Source organism: Salvia miltiorrhiza, chromosome 2, assembly GCF_028751815.1.
Source record: "Salvia miltiorrhiza cultivar Shanhuang (shh) chromosome 2, IMPLAD_Smil_shh, whole genome shotgun sequence".
NCBI classification, from domain to species: Eukaryota; Viridiplantae; Streptophyta; class Magnoliopsida; order Lamiales; family Lamiaceae; genus Salvia; species Salvia miltiorrhiza.
The window spans coordinates 66496459-66516515 of record NC_080388.1 but is presented as its reverse complement, the minus strand read 5'-3'; the positions used below and the strand labels follow the sequence as shown (position 1 = coordinate 66516515).

Below are 20057 nucleotides of genomic sequence, written 5' to 3'. Positions count from 1 at the left end.
ATTGTTTATGTTTATTAAAAGTAATCATTATTACAATAAAAAGTAGTAATTGATATGGAGAAAGGTAATGTTTCAAAAATATTATTTATCATAATTATTGTTGTAATGATCAAAAGTAATTATTATTATAAAAACTACTACTAATTATTATTATAAAAAAAGTAATGTTTTTGAAACATTATATTGCTTCACAATATTGATGTTAACTACTTATATTAACATAAGTATACATTTGTGCGATTCTAAAAAAAATATACATTGTGCTTATTAAAAGTAACAATTATTATAAACAAATGTATATCTTATGCTTATTAAAAGTAACAATTATTATAAACAAATGTAATAATTGATATGGAGAAATGTAATGTTTTAAAAATAATATATTTATTGTAATTATGCTTATTATAAAGAAAGGTAATGTTTTTGAAATATTACATTTATTCACAATATTAATATTAACTACTTATATTAACATAAGTATACATTTGTGCGAACAAATACATATCTTATGCTTATTAAAAGTAACAATTATTATAAACAAATATAATAATTTTGGGCGCGAGTTAGGGGTGCGGATTTGGAGCGTGGGCGACCCGGGAGCATGCTATGCGGCCGGCCGCACCTATTTCTGAATACAAGTTAGTCTAAGTTATTATAATAAAGAAATAGTAATACTAATAATTAGTACTCTCTCCTTCCCGCTATTCACGTCTATCTTTTTTGGACACGAATATTTAGTATAATAAAATTATAATATAAAAGTGCGTAAATGTGTGTGGAACCTTTGTAATGTAAAATCATTACAAAAAATAGAAATAGACCATAAATAATGAGACAGTCCAAAAAAAATCATAAATGATGGGACATATGAAGTAATATTTTGAGATTGTCACAAAAATATTTCTGAATACATTTTTTCTTTCGTAAGGTAAGATTGATGTTACGATTTAACATCTTCTTATAGTGCATTACAGCATTAGGTTTTGTCCGCCTCAACTCCAACTGTTATTAAACACCGTAAATTTTTCTAGGAAAAAAAATGCTTCATAATATTTTTATGACATATTTAAACTTAAATTTTAGATACTAAATATTACGCAATAAATATAGTATAATAATTTTTTATATTTTCCCTATAAAAAATATAGTAAAATGCACCAATAGTAAATGAATAAATATTAATTTGTCCTCTCCTCTCTGCATATACGACAATCAATTTGTTATTCTAAAGAACACTTATTGACTTGAATTGAAACTGAAAAAAGAAACTCTGGCTATCAAATAGCCAATCGCAATTTTCGAATCATAAATAAATATTGAAAAAATATTTAAATTCATTATTATTATTATTATTATTATTATTATTATTATTATTATTATTATTATTATTATTATTATTATATGGTAACATTAGCTAAACACCTAAAACTAAAATTACTAAAAAAATAAATTGAAGATAAACAAAAATAAATTACCCCCTCCATCTCAACTAACTTGATTCGTATTTTTTTACATGACAAAAGTTTTTCACTTTATTCATATTTTCATCTTTTCACGTACCGACCATATTTTACACATTAAACACTAATTTTTAAAATTTCATGCCCAAATTTTTTGTCTTGAGTTAATCGCGACGGAGGGAGTAATAGTGATTCACATATATGCACTCAAAACTGTGGTAAAAGATTTTATGTGAATATTGAATTGAAGGTCGAAGCATTTATGATTAGTTCTTCATCTCGTATTTATTCAAAAGCTCTACGAAAAATAGTGAATTTCTTGTCGTAGCTCGTAAAAAGGGTATAGATTGTCTTAAGAAGCATAAATTTAGGGATGTCAATCCAACCCGAAACCCGTGGGCCGATCCGAATAACCCGACAAAATTAGAGGGTTAGGGCTGAAAAATCACAACCGGATAACAAATCGGGCTAATCGGGCTAGCCCGTTCGGGCTGGCGGGTTGAAGCGGGCCAGCCCGTCGGGTTACTCGATTTAAAAAAAAAATTAAAAATACTAAAATTTTAGGGTTTGAAATTGAATTGCTTCAGACATCAGTTCAGCCGCGCCTCCACTCTTCCATTCTTCTACCTCCGACCCCGCGCCAAGACGCTACATTTGCTTTTTGGCACGGGATTTAAGGAGTTGTAGATTAATGTTTTAGGTGTGTAATAATAAAGTGATAAAGTAGGAGAGAGAGAAAGTAATAAAGTGATAAAGTAGGAGAGAGAAGGTAATAAAAAAATACTTAATTAGTGTTAATTAAGTGTTTAAAATTCCTTATTTTTGCCAAATATAGAAATGTAGCATCTTCATTGGGACGGTTCAAAAAGGAATATGTAGCATCTTGGGCGGGACGGAGGGAGTATTTTATATTTTTGTATTTCATGCTTTGTTATATAATTTATATATATTTTATACATAGATATATAGATACAGGAAAAATAATAAAATACAAATGATAATTTTATTTTTACACCTTTAAAACCTCCAACCCGATGGGCTAGCCCGAAACCCGAATGTTTAGGGTTAGGGTTGAAGATTTACAACCCGAAAAAACCTCCAACCCGATTAGCCCGCACCCGATTAACCCGGAACCCGATAGGGCTAGCCCGAAAACCCGATGGGCTGGCCCGATTGACATCCCTATAAATTATACGAGACGATGAAAGCAATGTTTTAAAAACTTGTTGACAAATCGCGGGGATTTATCGAAAGATGATGAAAGCAATGTTTTGGTTTTGGATTCTAAATTGAGTGATGCTAAAAAGTATGACCACTCATAATTTACTTAAATAAAAAATAATTTAACTTATTTTTTAAAATAAAATAAAATAAAATTTAGTTATTTTATCGTATTCTCTATATTGTAATTATTTTTTTTTTGCAATTTTTTGGTAACTTTTTTATTTTATTAAAAATAAATTTAAAATAAAAAAATACAAAAAAATAAAAATAAATACAATGTAGTGAATATAATAAAATAATTAAATTCTATTTTTATTAAAAAATAAATTAAATAAATCAAGATTTTCCTTATTATACTAGTTTGTAGGTGTCCACAATATGGCTGCATAAATTTATACTTTCCATGATTGATTATATGTAGGATATTGAGTATTTTATCCTCAAGAATAGGATATATTTAATCACACCCTCTCCATGGAATAAAAATAAGGCAAAACTAGTTTGAATGATAGAAATAATTAATTGCAATCCATCAAAGTAAACAAGGGATTAACCTTACTATTTTTATCTATCAAGGCTAATCCTCTAAATTAAACGCCGTGACATTAATACAATTTTAAAACTTTTAATTTTAGGTATTAACCATTCTATCACTAAATCAATAAACTTATACCATCATTTTTTTATATAATTTAACAGTATTAAATAAATAAATTTAAAGGCTGCGCCACATGGGACTCAAACCAAGATCTTTGGTCTTAGACCATCTCCAATGGTACACCAAATCCCATTTTGGTGTACCAAAACTTCTCCAATGATACACTAAACTCAAACCCAAAATGGGTTTGGGGCCACCATTTGAATAGTATTACATCAAATTTGGTGTGACACTATTCACTACACCAAAACACTTTATAGAATTTTAAGAATTGCAAACTAACTCCTCTTCTTGCTAGATATTGAGAATCCGTCGAATTGCGAGTGTTGCAGGCAATATTGAAGAAGACGAAGACGCTCTGTGTTTTCTCGAAACGATGAAGACGACTTTTTTTAAATTCTGTAGTTTCGTGCATTTAATTATAATTTAGGATTGTGTATCTGAATTTATTGGGCTCCTACAATGGGCTCTCAATAATTAACTTGTTTTGTTAATACCGTAGCTTTTTGTTTTGAGGAATGAAAGTTAATTTATTTTGTTTTGTTAATTTCATAGCTTTAAATGATTAACAATAATAATAGAGTTTGGTTGTGTATCTAAATTTTCGTAGTTAATTTATTTATTGTGTTAATTTCGTAGCTTTAAATGTTAATTTCGTAGTTAATTTATTTATTGTGTATCTAAATTATTTTAATATGTTAATTTTATTTTAAAGTTTAGCTTTTTTTGCTTATTTAATAGTAATAATAATAATAACAAAATTAATTTTCATATAGTATTCATTTTAATATGAAATTATTAATAAAAAATTGGGGCAAATGTATAATTAAAAAAAATACATAGGTATGATTGAAGAAGTATAAAAAGAAAGTGGAAAGAGAATATTAAAAGAATATTCTTTTGGGTTTGAGTTTGGTGTAAATGGTTGGAGAAAAAATACTATTGGATGTGACATATACTGTAAAATGAGTTTGAGTTTGGTGTAAATGGTTGGAAATGGCCTTAGGCTTAGCCAACACACGCACACTTATGCCATCATTTTAGTTTAAAATAGTATGAACAAAGCTCAACTTTCATTAACAAACCAACATCTAAACCAACATGGTATTAATGCCGCTGCTATATTCTCCCCAATTTCATCATCAAAGGAATCTTGACATCAAGAACACATCCAAAAATCATCTCATGTTTCATGAATTCTCAAAAAACAAAAAACAAAAAACCTTCATCAAAATCCCAGAAACTCCAAAGAATTCCCCAACAAATGATCCAAGGCAGCAGGAGCAATCTTCCTTGCAAACAGAAAACACACACTGGTAGGCTGGTTATTGTACAGGCATGATCCCTCAGCACCAGCAACAGCCTCCTTAAAGAACCTCTCCGTCAGCTCGCCCTCATCGAACGAGGCCGGGTGGGGTCCGCCCCTCGACCAGTCGACCCACGTGAGGGTCCGGTTGGCCAGGAGGTGGGGCGACCGGAGGGTCAGCATGGTGGGCAGGTAGTGCTCATCACCATAACAGCCGTGAGGCCTGCAGAACTGCTCAAACTTGGGGTAGTACAGGGTGTCCTGGACGACTTCGACCGCCAGCTTCCTGCTGATCTCGAACCACTGGGACCCCTTGCGCCAGTCGGAGAGGTTCACCTCGGGGGCCATGCCCTCATTGTAGCGCCCCCGGCCATAGGGACCGTCCTCATCGAATGCGCCAAGGAAGCTGAAGTGGGATTGGGAGATGTAGGTGTAGATGGTGGTGAAGTTTTGAAGCGGGATGCAGGCCTCAGAGACGAGCACGAACCACTCGTTGGAGATGTCGAGCAGCGCATTAGCGAGGAGGCGCCTCTCCGCGTCGCACATGTTCATCCTCCCCCACTCAGCAACCTTACAAGAACAAGAGTCATAAACCATAGGCCATTGTTGTGCTTATGGAAAAAGTTTTGTAACATTTTAGAAAACATTGTATCCAAACTGGTTCATTCATACATATGAGGAATTGGCTACAAAATTGAGAAGTTGTGTGGATCAGTTTGTAAGGACACATAGCATGTAGACAGAGAGAAACAAGTGAGAGAAGAGCCTCATCTCTCCATTTTGCAATAAGGTAAAATATCCATGATATTCTAGGTAAATCAATGTAAGAGAGATCCCAAAACAATTCATTTCCACGTTAGAAGTCTATGAATATCAAGGAAAATTTAATGTAAATAAAGATGCACAAACATTTGAAGTTGAAACAAACAAGAAAACACAGTCATATATCATCCAACAGAAACCTCATGAGAGAGAGAGAGAGAGATGGTGATTTAAATACCTGGCTTGGTATCTGCCTGCCATAGAAGGCCGAAGAAGGCTCAAATTCGGGCTCATAGGAAGGCGAGGAGTGAATGTAGATCGAGTAAAGCCTCTCGTTCCCTTTGAAAAACCTGTCCCACAGAGGTGCAAGGGGTAGAGGCCCCCTCGTCAAGAACATGAATGCAATCTTGGGAGTCCTCTTGAAAGGGTACTTCTCGATCATAGGCACCAACGTCGCCCGCCAAAAGAGCTCCGTGTCATTCATCTCGTGCAAGAGGCTCGAGGGAGGCCTAATCCAGCTCTCCAAACCCTTCGATCCTTGGACACAGCCGTGGTGTGTCTGAATCCTCGAGGCAGCAGTCGAGGAAGCAACGCTGTGGATGCTGATATACCGGTACGTATACATACTGATATACAGAAACACTAGGCCTACCCCTAACAAGAGGAAGAGAAGCAGCAGCCTAAGAGGCAGATGTTTGCTGTATTGGTGCATAATCCTTAGAGGAATTTGGCCTTCCTCTAATGAGCTAAAACTTCCCACTCTAGATTGCATCTCTCTAACTCAATCTACAACCCTTCAAATCCCCAAACTATCTAGGAAAGTGTTGTTTATTTCAGTATCCTTGATCCCAATTCAGACATGAACAGAGCAGCAATAGATATACATAAAGAAGATTTGTGGACTCCTAGGTTAAAAGATGCAGCATTTCAGCGTCTCACATCACCATGTATGTATATATATGTGTGTGAGTGGGAGAAAATAAAAAATCAAGAATTCTTGTGTGCTAACAACTCCAAGAATGATTCACTAGACAAGAATGTGGCAAGAATAAAGAGGAATTGTAACTTTTCAGGACATGGGCATTCAAGAAAACCAGTAAAAATTTAATCTTTACAACAATAATTGAATAATCACAACCAAGAACATGGGCCAGTTCCTTACCAAATGGGAAAACCTCGGAAAATGCTGCAATCAAACATGTCATGAGGGGTGGAATGAATTCAAAACCTAAGATCTTGCAGCTGATTTTCTTGCCAAAAATGCAAGAACAGAAGGCATTTGGGGTACGAGAAAAAATGAGGTAAAAAGAGAGACAAAAAAAAAATGGATGATTGAGAATTAAGGTGGCAAATGGGGTGTTTTATTCGCCATCATGGAATAAATGTGCATAAACAAACAAGAAGAAAATTGAAATTTATTGATGCATCAAGAATCAAGAAATGAGAAAAAGCGTTTGGGTTAGAAGAATGAAACTGATTCTGAGTTTTATGAATGCTTTAAATTTATTCTTTAGAAAACGTTGGAAGCACTTGTGATCGATGATGCTGCAGTCTTGGGGCATTAAAATCAACATTGATGAGAGATGGTGCAGTGATGATGTGAGAGGGAGATTCATGATTGGGTTTGGAAAATATAATATGCTGATTTTAGGGAAGTCGGGAAAAATAAAATGAGAAAAATATGGGCGAATTAATTTAAGGGAACTGGAGATCGTGTGCTATGTAATTTCACCAACTTTTCTTGTAACCGAATTTTTGTCGCGGGCTGGTCAAATCACTCGTATCGAGATTTTATGTAATATTTTATATCAATATCGACATTAATGAATTTGATATATTTTCAGAGAGGTATTAATTGATGACTAGGAGTATAAAATATAAAATATCTATTAAAAACCAAAACTGCAATAATGTGGCTTGAATGCACACAAGTTTGAACTTTGAACTCATGACATCCTAATAATGATAGAATGGTTGAAATTGATTTCACTCTTATTTTATTTAGTAATTTGTACTTAAATCTCTCCTTATATATATATATATATATATATATATATATATAGGGAGAGGTTCAAGAAAGAACCATAAATAAAAGAAGACCGGAGAATCATTTTCAGTCATTCGATCATCAAGATCTACGGTGGATGCATCATCTTGTTGAATGAATGCAGATCCTGGGTTCGAATCCTGAAGGGAGCATTTTTTTTATAATTTTTTTAGTGCATTAATTTTAACAGCGAATGCATTAATTTTTACAGTGGTTGCATTAGATTTGATGGTTCTCCCGTTCTCACAAATAATGTAGTTCTCTCTAGAACCACACCCTATATATATATATATATATGAAAATTTTGTCTCCTTCAAATTTCAAACTCAAACAAAAATACTTATTCATGCGTTACATTGATTTATTCGTAAAAATTATTGACTTATTCACATGTATTCTCAATTTCCAATACAGTTAACATTCTCAACCAATTTCTGTGTGTGTGTGTTTAAATGATAGTAGCAAATAAAATTTAAGAAAAATGGAAATATCATATTTCTCGTGTCCAAATCCACTTACTTTGTATGTAAAGTAATATGTGAATCCTTTTAAATATTTTTTCGACTTACTACAATATTTCATCCCTTCCAAATTAATAGAATCATGTTATGTGTCTGTCATCTCCAAAATTATAGTTGATTTTCCTTAATAGTTGTGCATTAAAATTTGCTTCCTCAATAAACCCCTACTAAACATACTTATTTTTAAGTTAGATCCACATAATATTCCTTGACATTAACAATCTTTTGACTTTAAATGAGTAAATAAGAGTATAGTAGTAGATTCTTTGTGATTCTAATTTTCCATGACACATTTGATTTGACCCAATATGTGTATTTTGCCCATATATTAGTATGCGAGAAAAATGGAAGGATACCTATACTTTTGAGAGACAGAAAGAGTTTATTTCTATTACCAACTATTATTGATGATGTCCCCAAGGCGACACCAAGGGGTGCGATCTCCTATGTGTGAACAGTGATGTCCCGGATTCAAACTCCACTGTTCCCCCTCCCCAACTCCCCCAAGTCAAAAAAAAAAAAAGAAACTATTACTGACGATATAAATTAATATATAATGATCAAATGATCTCAATGTACACTCATTTTTTTAAGGGATGTACACTCATTTTATATATGCTGGTAATTAATGTATGATTTATATACCAAATACTAGTATTATTATTTATAATGTATGTTGATTGCTTAATTTTATAGTTGTCATTATAAATGTTGATGATAATTCTTTCATGTACCCGGTTCTATACTATATATTACATTTGATTATCTAATTTTTATACGTTATTGGGATATAGTACTTCTAAAAAAACTATGAGATGTAGTAGTAACATATTGAGGTATATATATTAGAGAAATAATACGTCAAAAAGGATCGCAAATATGCTTAAAAATTTGTTTCATTTTATCAAGGGGTAATAGCCAGAAAATACATCAGAAATTTTCATTTTCTGATATTTATCATGACCCCTTAATTTCACTTCTAAATCTATCAATTCATAATTTAATATGATTTTTCCCATAATTTACAAGTCCCCCAAATTGATACTGACGTGGATGCCGGAATGCTAATGTGATAGTCGGAATCACACGTCACACACACTCCACACTCTATCTCTCTCACACACCCACTTTCTCTCTCTCACACGTCACCACTCTATCTCTCACAGATTCACAACTCTCTCTCATCTCTCGGCTCCGCCGCCCTTCCCTTGATCGCCGCCACAGCTCCGGCCGGTAGCTTCGCCGCCCCAGAGCCTCCGCCTCTTCTCTCTATCTCGCTCATCTCCTCTGTGGACCCTCTATTTTTCCCACCCAAAGTCGAGCCCTAAATCCGCAGCGCCGCAGACCCTCCATTTTCCCCTCCCAAAGTCGAGGGCTTAGCAACAAAGGCGGCGGCAGATCTAGGTGGTGGAAATCAAGGCGGCGAATCTAGGGCTCAACAACGAAGGCGACGGAAGATCTAGGCAGTGGAAATCAAGGCGAGAGGCGTAGACTATTTTGCACGAGGTGGGAGGGTGGGTCTGGGTTGTGGATTTATCGAAATTTATGCTTTGTTTTGGTTGATGGTGGTGACGAAACTGAATCCGCAGCCTCCGCCTCTCTCTCTCGCTCATCTCCTCCGCCTCCCTCTCCTCCCCACCGGCGACCTCCCCCTCCGCCGCCCTCCACCACTTACAGAGAACCTCCGCATCTCTCTCTCGCTAATTAATTGTCGAGCTCGTGTTTTGGGAGGTTTCCGATGGCGACAATTGACCATGTTGGTGGCAGAGATCGAGAGGGGACTAGGGCTCGACTTTGGGTGAAGGCAGGGTGGGGGAAGGAGGAAGGTCCATCGTGCTGGAGAAGTGCCTACAACGGCGATGTGGGAAGTGGCGGCGGCGGGATGGCCGAAGGGGAGGGGGACGATCGGTGGGGGAATAGGAAAAGGGGGAAGGGGAAAGGTGACGTGTAGGTTTCTAGATTTTGGATTTTTTTTAATTTATATTTTATTCTTAATTAAATATAACCTATTTTTAATCCTTAATAAAACGACGTCGTTTCGTCTAAGAGAGTGACACGTCAGTTTCGAATTTGCCATGTAGGAGATACATGAGCTTTAATTTGGCCGGAGGTTCTTGCCGTGGGAGAATTGCGAGTCAATTATAAATTTATGTATTTAAAAGTCAAATTAATGGATCATGATATAAACCAGAAAATGAAAATTTCTCATGAATTTTCCGACTATTACCCCTTTTATCAATAATGCAAAGTAAATGCCCTTATATATGTTTTTCATGATAAACTCTACATACTCCCTCTGTCTCATATGCTTAGGCTTGTTTTCCTTTTTTTGAATGTCTCATTTATATAGGCTTGTTTCCATAAAAAGTAATGTTTTTTTACTCATTTACTATTATATCCCTATTTAATTCTTTAATTTACTATCACTTTAATACATCATTAAATAATAAATATGGGCATACTAAGAAATTTACTTATATATTTTCATTTTCAATGATTTTTCTTAATCTTTGTGAAAATCCCAATCAGCCTATCCATGTGGGACGGATGGAGTATAAATTAATCTAGTCAAAATGTCATAATTAACATATACTCTTAAGAATTAAGGAGTATAAAAGTAAAAAAACATACTATTTTCCCCACAAAAAGAACTGTCACATTGTTGATGACACAAATTTTAATAAAATAGTTAAATTGTTAATGAAGTAAGGGTTTCACTCTAAATATGAGTAAAATTGTATGAACTCTATTATTATAAATAAAAGTAACAAATTTTTATGGACGAAATAAAAAGAAAATTATAACAATTTTTTTGTGAATGAAACAAGTAATATATTAAGGCTCGAGACTCTTATCCAACAACGTGATATTTCACGTATATACAACAAAACTATCAATATTTATCGATATGCGATATGCATTAGTTACACAAAATGAAAATGTAACAATAATTTACTACTCCCTCCGTCCCGCGAGTCTTGACACGTTTGGGTTCGACACGGGAATTAAGGAGTTGTAAATTAGTGTTTTAAGTGTGTAATTAATAAAGTATAAAATTGATAAAGTATGAGAGAGAAGGTAATAAAAGTGATAAAGTAGGAGAGAGAATATAATAAAGGTGATAAAGTTGGAGAGAAAAATGTACTCTCAAAAGGAAACGTGTCAAAATTCGTGGGACGACCCTAAAAGGAAAACGTGTCAAGATTCGTGGGACGGAGGGAGTACAAAACTATAGCATCATAGAATTAGATAGAGGCTACTTCTCAATGGTTCCATTCTTGAATACAAGTTTACGAAATTCTCACTCCATCCTAATTATCTTGAGACATTTTTCTTTTTGGGCATTTCATTTATCTTGATATATTTTTTTATTTGTCAAACTTATTCACCTTTTCACTTTTTTACATACACATAAAATACTTTTTTTAATTTTAATGTTTAAAAAAAAGTCTCAAAATAGCTGGAATGAAGAAAGTATTCTTGAAAAATAAAAACTAATTTCGTATGATTTCCGAGTGAAACGGTCAACAGATATTTGGATTGATGAGTTGTTCAGACAAAATATCTTCAATATAATTACTTACGTAGATAAAAAGGGAAAAAGAATGTTGTCCGAAAAATAAAACCAAGCTCACCTCCCATTTCTTACTCTATTTTGCAGCCCAAAGATCGATTTTTTTTTTTTTTTTTAACATTCAAAGATCGAAAATTTGACCCCAAAAAATATGTTCTTTCAATTGATATCTATCTCTCTCTCTTTCCAATTTTTAGGTGATGCGATCTTTTTTTCAGGTCATGAGGTGACCCTCTCCTTTCGCTGATTCTAATCTATCTATCCTCACCACCTGTGCCTTACCTCTCTCTCCTCCTCCTCTCATGAGATCATGTTCCGTCTTATATACCCTTTTTCCTGTGTTTCTTGCACCTGGATTTCAGTCACAGTGTTTTTTATATTTGATTTGGCTGATTTGATTATCTAATTCACGTGCATTTTGTGGGAATTTGTCGTTTATTGTATCAGTTGGATTTTTTCTCTTCGTGCAGTGAGTGTGCTGCATTTTCATGCATAGTTTGATGTGTTTAGGTTAACACTCTCTGTCTGTCTAAAGGTTCGATCTTTATGTAATGTAAGGATTATTTTTCTCTTTTTTTTTTGGGTGGAATACATTTAATTTTATTGATTTCAAGAACTCATATATTGTTGTTTTGAGGTGGGCTGCTGCTGCTTGGAGTAGGTTCAGTATTTTATTTGTGCTTTCTTGTTTTTTTTTGGAGGAATTTTTATGGAACTTTTGGTTTCAGCTTAGGTTAATTTATCTGCAATGGTGTGGAATAAGTGGGATTTTGTTATTTAGTTTGAGGGAGAGTGGAATGAAAGGTGAAAAAGATGAAGGGAAGCAAATGGTTCCTCTGTTTCCTGGCCTTCATATTAGTGATGGAGATAAAGGAGGGCCTAGGGCGCCTCCTAGGAACAAGATGGCTCTTTTCGAAGAGTATAGTGTGAATTCCCAAGGTCCGGAGCTCAGGTCCGGACCTAGGCCGTTGCTGCCTGTTCCACTTGGCAGTGGCTGTACTAACTTCGTCTCACAAGCATCTTCGAGCAATGTGAGTTGTGCATTTTTATTTGAAGCGTGAGCTAGCCTTTATGTGTGAGACCTTGAGTTGTTTATGTGTGAGACCTTGAGTTGCTAGACCACGCTGTGCTTGAATTGTTTGAAGGAGAGTCATTAGTTGGATTTTCAATTCTTGCTCTTTCGTTTCACAAGCATCTTCGAGCAATGTGCAATGTGAGTTGGGGAAATATTTGTTAATGCATTTTTATCACGAATTATGAGCTTGCATTTATGTGTGGAGTAGAGCTTGTGTTGCTAACTTGCTAGACAATGTTGTACTTGAATCACGTGTAGGACGGTCATTAGTTGGATTTTTTAATTGTTGCTCGTTGTGTTGAGATATTTGGGCTTCTCTCACTGAGCTAGTTTCACCTGCACATGACTACATGAAAAAGGATTTTTTGATCCATCTGTTCTCAGATTAGGTTGAGTTCATCCTAACTAGCTGTGGCAAGAAGACTCAGTCATGAATCATGTGTGGAAGAGTCATTAGTTGGAGTTTCAATTCTTGCTCTTTGTGTTTGGGTCTCTCCCATTGAGCTAGTTGCACTTGCACATGACTACATAAATATGATTTTATTTATCCATCCATTCTCAGATTAGGTTGAGTTCGTTTTAACTAGTTATCTCTGTCGTGTGAACTAGAAACATGGAGGTGATGAGTATATAGTTAAGTACGAGACCTTTGATAAATCAACATGATAGTTTATGTTGTTTCTACTAGTCGAATTTCTCGGCCACTTTTAATAGAATAGCACGCAGAAGGCTTTTCCTTGGCATTTTCTAAGTAGCTGCAACGAGAAGCTCCTAGTATATAACTTAGGAACACGAAGATGGGAGTATCTAGTGATCCGTTTTCTCAATCGTGACAAAGAAATGAAAATTTGTGTGAGTATTCTTGATGTTTGTTTCACACGTTTTATGCATACTTGCTATTTTGTGTAATAAATAGGCTCTGAAATGTCTTGTTACTTTAAAATTAGAGTTCATATGCCCTCTCAAATTCTTGAATTCTTGAATCGTTGTAGGTTGCTGGTGTAAAACGGAAAGTACGGCCTGTATTAGCTGCAATGAACGAATATCCTCACTCTCCAGAGTGGTACTACTCTCATTGTTCTGGTGGGGTGTCAGGAACATCAAATTATCAGAATCCAGGTTCCTCGTCCGGCCTAATGATGAAAGCCAAGTGTATCTCGGTTCAACCACCATGTGGCTTTTCCAGCTATAGTAACTGTTGCACTGATGAAAATGATTTTGGAGTTTCGTCTTTTCTTCAGTCCGGGAAGATCCTCAACTATGGCAATCCTCAGCTGCATGTGAAAAAAGAGAAGCTCGATGCCTTTAGTTCAAAACTGTCGAAGGTAACGAAAACTGGAGATCAAGAAAACAGTAAATTAACTCTGAATAACGTTGGGAATAGAATATCCCACCCGAGCATTGCAGCCCTTCAACGTGATCACCTAAAGAAAACCAGCATGGGAGATGATGAGACGAGCAGATTAGATTTCCCTCAAGCATTCAAGAATCTGCACAAGAGCAAGACTGTTGCTGATGATATGTCTGCATTATGTGGCGTTGCCTCGAGAAAAAGCACCTCTGCGGTGGATGATACAGCTCATTCCTCTCCACGAGCTGAAGACTGCAACCAACGGGCAAACATTGACAACGATCCTCTGTCATTGAAAATAGGAGATGCCATCAAAAGGGAAGAAACCTCGGATACTTGCACCGAGGACTCTCTCCTAGGTCTAGATTTAGCTACTGATGAAGTTGTGAGAGTTATTGGCCAGAGGCTGTTCTTGAAAGCAAGGAAAACAATGGTCCAGTAAGCATTTCAACTTGTTTAAAAATCGGTCTTTTATCGTCTGATGATCTGGATACTAATTTAGATCATTTTTGCGCGCAGTCAACAGAAAATATTTTCTTTGCAGATGTTTGAACTGCATAGATTGATAACTGTAAGCTCGTAGGCCTTTGAAGCTGGCTTCTTATGGAGGCCGTGTTAGAATGGGTAAATATCTCTTTGTAGCCGAGAGTATGCGCGTTTTTAAAGAAACATCTGGTTCTTTTGATAATGACATACTCCATTAGTTAGTACCCAATAAATTGATGTCGTGCCCACTTTTCCAGAACTGAAAAATCATGATGGCAACTAAAAATCTGCATGAAAATTGTCCTCGAATAAATAATGGTTTTCTGCAGATTTCCAGTTGCCAACACGACTTTTCAGTACCCATCTATTGGGTACTAATCTGTCATTGTCAAAAGTGTCAAACATTTATGATGAAACGTGCATACTTTGGGCTAAAAAGTGATATTTACCCATTAGAATACACTATATATATCATAATCTTCTTTCGTTGCTGTGTGATAGGTGCAGAGACATATAGCGAGGTCGCCAGAAATCTTTCACGATACCACCTTCGACCCCAGCAAGCCATCCATCAAGTTTCCTCCGATCAACAAGTTGCTCTACGTCTCTCCACTGGATCCATCCCCGGCTGTTGCTAAAGCAAAAGTCGACCCTCCGAAGTCCAATCTTGGCACAGATTGTGGATCTGAGGCCATATGTGGACTGCTTCCATTGCCTACAACCGATGTCGAGAAAGGGCTTCTTGCTCAGCAGAAACCTCTCCCAAATCCCACATCCATCCCCATTGATCCTAAACTAGCACCGTGGTGCTTGCCGGTTCCAACGGGAAATCAATGGCTAGTCCCGGTGAGATCTCCCTCGGAGGGACTGATATACAAACCATATCCTGGTCCGTGTTTCCCATCCGTTGGTTTCATGGCTCCCGTCTATGGAAACTGCCCCCCAATAAGCTTAAGCTCATTGGGAGGGGCAACTTATGGCGGTGTCCCCCCTCCCAACGAGCAAGGAACTGGAGGCTTTTGCAGCACCGAGCTCAGCCAGAGCTACTTGCAACCCTATCCAATGCCTCTGATCCCATCAGCTGGAGCTCAGGCGGGCGAACTTGATAAAAGCTCGTCTTCCAACTTCTTCATGCCACATCAGATCCCGTGCAAAGTGTCGAGCCAGAGCGCGATAGTTTCGGAGTGTGGTGGAAATCTGCATAGATCGAGTGGAAGTGAAATGCAGGGCAGCACAGAGAGTAGTCCGCCCGAGAGATTGGAAGGAGACGCGCTCTCACTCTTCCCCATCACGCCTTCGCTGCAGAGGAACGAGCAGAGGGTGCAGGCGATCAAGGCCGTCCCGCACAATCGTATGTCAGCATCGGCATCAGCAGCACGGATTTTCCAGTCGATACAAGAAGAGAGGAGAAAACAAGAGTAACTACTCATCACCTTTTCTGCATACACAATTCATAAATGATCTTGTTGATCTTCAGTTTTGGTCAATACTTTTCTTTTTAATCATTAGTTTTGATCGAATTGGTTTATTTAACTGTATATATACATGCAGAGAGAGAGAGAGAGAGAGAGAGAGAGAGAGTAGAATAGGAGATGGATGAAGCATTCATTCAAACTAATATGATTTTTTTTTTGTATCTTTTTGAGGTTTCAATAATTTTCCTCATACAATTTTGATCGTACAGAAATCAAATGTATTAATGCATGAGAAATTTCAGATTGTAACGTTATTAATTCTCTCTATTTTATTCATGCAATTATATAATGTTGTTTTTGAAGTGTTTTTTTGTTTTTTTTTTTGGTTAAATATTGTCATTGACAGGGTTTTGTTGGAGCTGTAGTAAGAGTAGGAGAAAAGAATTGTGGAATTACAAAAGATAGCTGGTTGGCGAATATTCATGAGCCATAATTGAGATTAACAAAAGATAGTCCTTTTCTATTAAAACGAACTTCCGTTTACAAACCAACCATATACTCTCTCCGACCATAATTTAATGCCCTATTTTGATGTGGACACGGAGATTAAGAAAACTAAAGGGTAGTAAATATAGGAAAATAAGAAGAATAAAAAAGTACAAAAAGTATAATAGGGCCGGACTTTAATTTGTGGACAAAAATTTAAAAGCAAGTAAGGCTTTAAATTGTGAAGGGAGAGAGTAATAATCATTATATTTTGTCAATGAGGCATTGCTTTAGTGGCAAGTTGAGGCCCCAAAGACTCTCCTTTGTGTGAGAAGTCTTGGGTTCAATCTCACTGCAATGATGTTTTCCTACTTTAGGTGGTGTAATCCCGCCTGCATGCGGTGTAGTTTTCCCACAGTTGTATGGTGTGGTGTTGAGGTCCCGCTCGCGTACTGCCAATTTATTTTCAAAACTACTGATATATATATATATGGTCAGCTTCAATGGAGACCACTTCCCTATATGGAGAATAGAGACCAAATCAGAGCCATTGATCTCACCAAAATCAATGAATCAGATTAATCCGAATTCGTCAAATTTAGGAAATCCCGTAAATTCCTCATTTTCCAATTCTGGGAACCAACGAACATTATTATGAACTTACGAACATACTAATGTTCGTCGATGTATTCGTATAAAAAACAAATGAACATACTAATGTTCGTCGATATGTTCGTATAAAAACAAATGAACATACAAATAAACATATTATGTTCGTAAGTTCATAATAATGTTCGTTGGTTCCCAGAATTGGAAAATGAGAAATTTACGGGATTTCCTAAACTTGAAGAATTCGGATGAATCTGATTCATTGATTTTGGTGAGATCAATGACTTTATTTGGTCTTCATTCTGTATATAGGGGAGTGGTCTCCATTGAACCATTCCCTATATATATATATATATATATATATATATATATAGGGTTGGATTCTACAAAAAAGAGCCCTTAGAGTAAGAATAAAGATTAAATCAATACCATTGATTGATAGGTAATTGATGGCCCAAATTTCGTTCGATAATTTGATTTACCAAGCAATAAAAAGTGATTTTATCATTTTATTTATACGAGAAACGTTATTGTCGTAAAATTATAATTCAACATATTTCTGAGATTAATCCAATCCCTTGAATTGCTCAATTCCTTGGAGAGAATGATTCAGAAAGATTTTTGAGGAATGGATTTATTTGTTTTGGAGACATTTTTCATATGTTCACTTGTTTCTGAGATTTAATCCAATCCAGTGTTGTGTTTGTTCATTAAATAATTTATAATGTTCAACACCTGTTAACTTCGTGTTCAACGTACATGTTCATCGAATTAAATAATTTATAAAATTCATTAAATAATTTATAAAGTTCATGTTAACTTCATGTTCAACGTACATGTTCATCGAATTTTGTCCATATGTTCATTGAGCTTGTAATTCACGTTGACCATTGTACAATAGAATGTTCGACAAATTAAACGTAGATTAAGAGAGTGGAACAACAACAAGAAGTTAATAATGTGTCTTCATATAAGTTATATGGGAGAATTTGTATCAATACCGAATACTATTTGATTCCGTGAATGGAGGAACGTAACGCATCTGCAAGTTATATCTCCTATAATAAAAAAAATTTGATTATAGTTAATTAAGGTAATTTACGGTTATAATAATTAGTAATTGACAATAGTATCATTTAATCTATAAAAAAACGCATCTCAGCAAATTATTGACTACCGTTAGATCTTGACAAACCAACGAATGTGATTCCTTCTCCATTCTTTAAAAATATGACTTCTTCATTGAACCTTGCCTATATATATATATATATATATATATATATATATATAGGAATTGGTTCAATTGAGATTTATATATATTTTGAGATTTTGAGATAAATGAACATATAAGTACATTTTGATGAACTTGTCAATTAATTTTTATGAACGCGCGTTGGTCTGGGGTTCAATCCCTACAAGTGGCATGTTTTTTAAATAAATTAAATAGATTCATATGTTCATCAGTTATATTGGTTATGTTCAAAGAATTTATTGATATGTTCATTTATCTCAAAATCTCAAAATATTTAAAATCTCAATATAAGCTAACCCTATATATATATATATATATATATAGGGAAGGGCTAAAATAAGAGCATTTCTTAAGATATAAAATAAAAATCATTTTCAGCTCTTAGATCATCAAGATCTACGGTTGATTCGTAATCATGTTGGATGGATTTATGGCCCTGAGTTCGAATCCCAAAGGTAGCAAAAAAATATTTTTCACAATTCATACCTTTATACAGCGAATTCATACGTGTTTTACATAAAATTCATACATTAAAAATTGCTCTTATTTCTTATTTTAATATGTGCTCTCACGGTAGCCCACCCCTATATATATATATATATATATATATATATATATATATAAGGGCTAAAATAAGAGCATTTCTTAAGATATAAAATGAGAATCATTTTCAGCCCTTAGATCATCAAGATCTACGGTTGATTCGTAATCCTGTTGAATGGATTTATGGTCCTGAGTTCGAATCCCAAAGGTAGCAAAAAATTATTTTTCACAATTCATACTTTTATACAGGGAATTCATACGTGTTCTACATAAAATTCATATATTGAAAATTGCTCTTATTTCTTATTTTAAGATGTGCTCTCACGGTAGCCCACCCCTATATATATTGCACATAAAATTTTTCAAGTCGAAAAAATAACATTTTAGTGTGAAGTCATGTTGTATTAATGCTTTATTAAATATTCCTATATACTCCCTCCGTTCCATGAATCTTGACACGTTTGATTTTGGCACGGAAATTAAGGAGTTGTAGATTAGTGTTTTAAGTGTGTAGGTAATATAGTATAAAAATGATAAAGTAGGAGATAGAAGGTGATAAAGTAAGAAATAGAAGGTAATAAAGTGATAAAGTAGGAGATAGAATGTAATAATTATTACTATATTTATAAACGTGTCAAGATTCGTGGGACGACTCAAAAATACGTGTCAAGATTCGTGGAATGGAGGGAGTAGTTAAATATAATAGTAATACTTCATGACCTTATTTACTTGAAATAGAATAAAATCTATATCATGAAATTAATTCTTTTCAACTACATATATTATGTCATTATAAAATTTGAATAATAGAGCAACAAAAATAATTACATTTTAATTTAAAAAATAAAAATAAATAGTCCAAATTTATACTCAAAGTGATAGATTATAAGCCTCAACCTACTAGAATATTGCATTTGTAATTGGTCCTGCAAAATTTTAATATATCACATGTTTATGAATAAATTTGTTAAATAAATGGTGGGTCAATCAAATAGAGGAATTTCTATTTTTTTCTCAAAGAAAAATAGAGGAACTTCTACACGATTTTCATTAATATACTAAATACTATTATACATCTATATTTATTTATGATATTTTTGTAATTAGCTAATATATTATTTGATAATGTATTTAAGATCTAGTTTAATGATTTAATCTATTCATTGAGATTTTTGCATTGTGTTTATGTTTCGTAATGGCGTAATGGGGTTTGGGATGGAAGTGTATTAATTAAATAGACATGTTATGAAATGTTGAATTCGACGTAGGATATAGTTGGTAAAAGCCA

General features: G+C 34.7%; 2 protein-coding genes across 6 annotated transcripts; one reads left to right on the top strand and one right to left on the bottom strand.

Annotated features, from left to right (window-relative positions):
• Positions 1-4398: 4398 nt before the first annotated feature.
• On the bottom strand, positions 4399-7120 carry LOC131013168 (glycosyltransferase BC10-like). Its single transcript, XM_057941217.1, has 2 exons — positions 5649-7120; positions 4399-5218 (listed from the first exon to the last, which is right to left on the bottom strand). Exons 1-2 carry the CDS (start codon positions 6180-6182, stop codon positions 4571-4573), a joined length of 1182 nt encoding a protein of 393 aa, XP_057797200.1. The 5' UTR covers positions 6183-7120; the 3' UTR covers positions 4399-4570.
• Positions 7121-11577: 4457 nt separating this feature from the next.
• On the top strand, positions 11578-16193 carry LOC131013166 (protein HEADING DATE 3B-like). 5 transcript variants are annotated; one of them, XM_057941213.1, is made up of 5 exons: positions 11578-11778; positions 12281-12583; positions 13620-14416; positions 14498-14549; positions 14972-16193. In XM_057941213.1, the coding sequence occupies exons 1-5, from the start codon at positions 11704-11706 to the stop codon at positions 15884-15886; spliced, it is 2142 nt and encodes a 713-aa protein (XP_057797196.1). In that variant the 5' UTR covers positions 11578-11703; the 3' UTR covers positions 15887-16193. The 5 variants fall into 5 exon arrangements, with proteins under 5 accessions (XP_057797196.1, XP_057797195.1, XP_057797198.1 ...); XM_057941212.1 differs by having other exon boundaries at positions 11579-11778; positions 14966-16193; XM_057941215.1 differs by having other exon boundaries at positions 11579-13479; positions 14966-16193.
• Positions 16194-20057: the final 3864 nt, after the last annotated feature.

Coding starts and splice junctions, on each gene's coding strand:
- LOC131013168 (XM_057941217.1), bottom strand. CDS start 6,182: ATGCAATCTAGAGTGGGAAGTTTTAGCTCATTAGAGGAAGGCCAAATT. Junction 5,219..5,648: donor GCAGGCAGATACCAAGCCAG/GTATTTAAATCA, acceptor TGTTCTTGTAAG/GTTGCTGAGTGGGGGAGGAT.
- LOC131013166 (XM_057941212.1), top strand. CDS start 11,704: ATGTTCTTTCAATTGATATCTATCTCTCTCTCTTTCCAATTTTTAGGT. Junction 11,779..12,280: donor TCTTTTTTTCAGGTCATGAG/GTGACCCTCTCC, acceptor TTTTGGTTTCAG/CTTAGGTTAATTTATCTGCA. Junction 14,550..14,965: donor AACTGCATAGATTGATAACT/GTAAGCTCGTAG, acceptor GCTGTGTGATAG/GTGCAGAGACATATAGCGAG.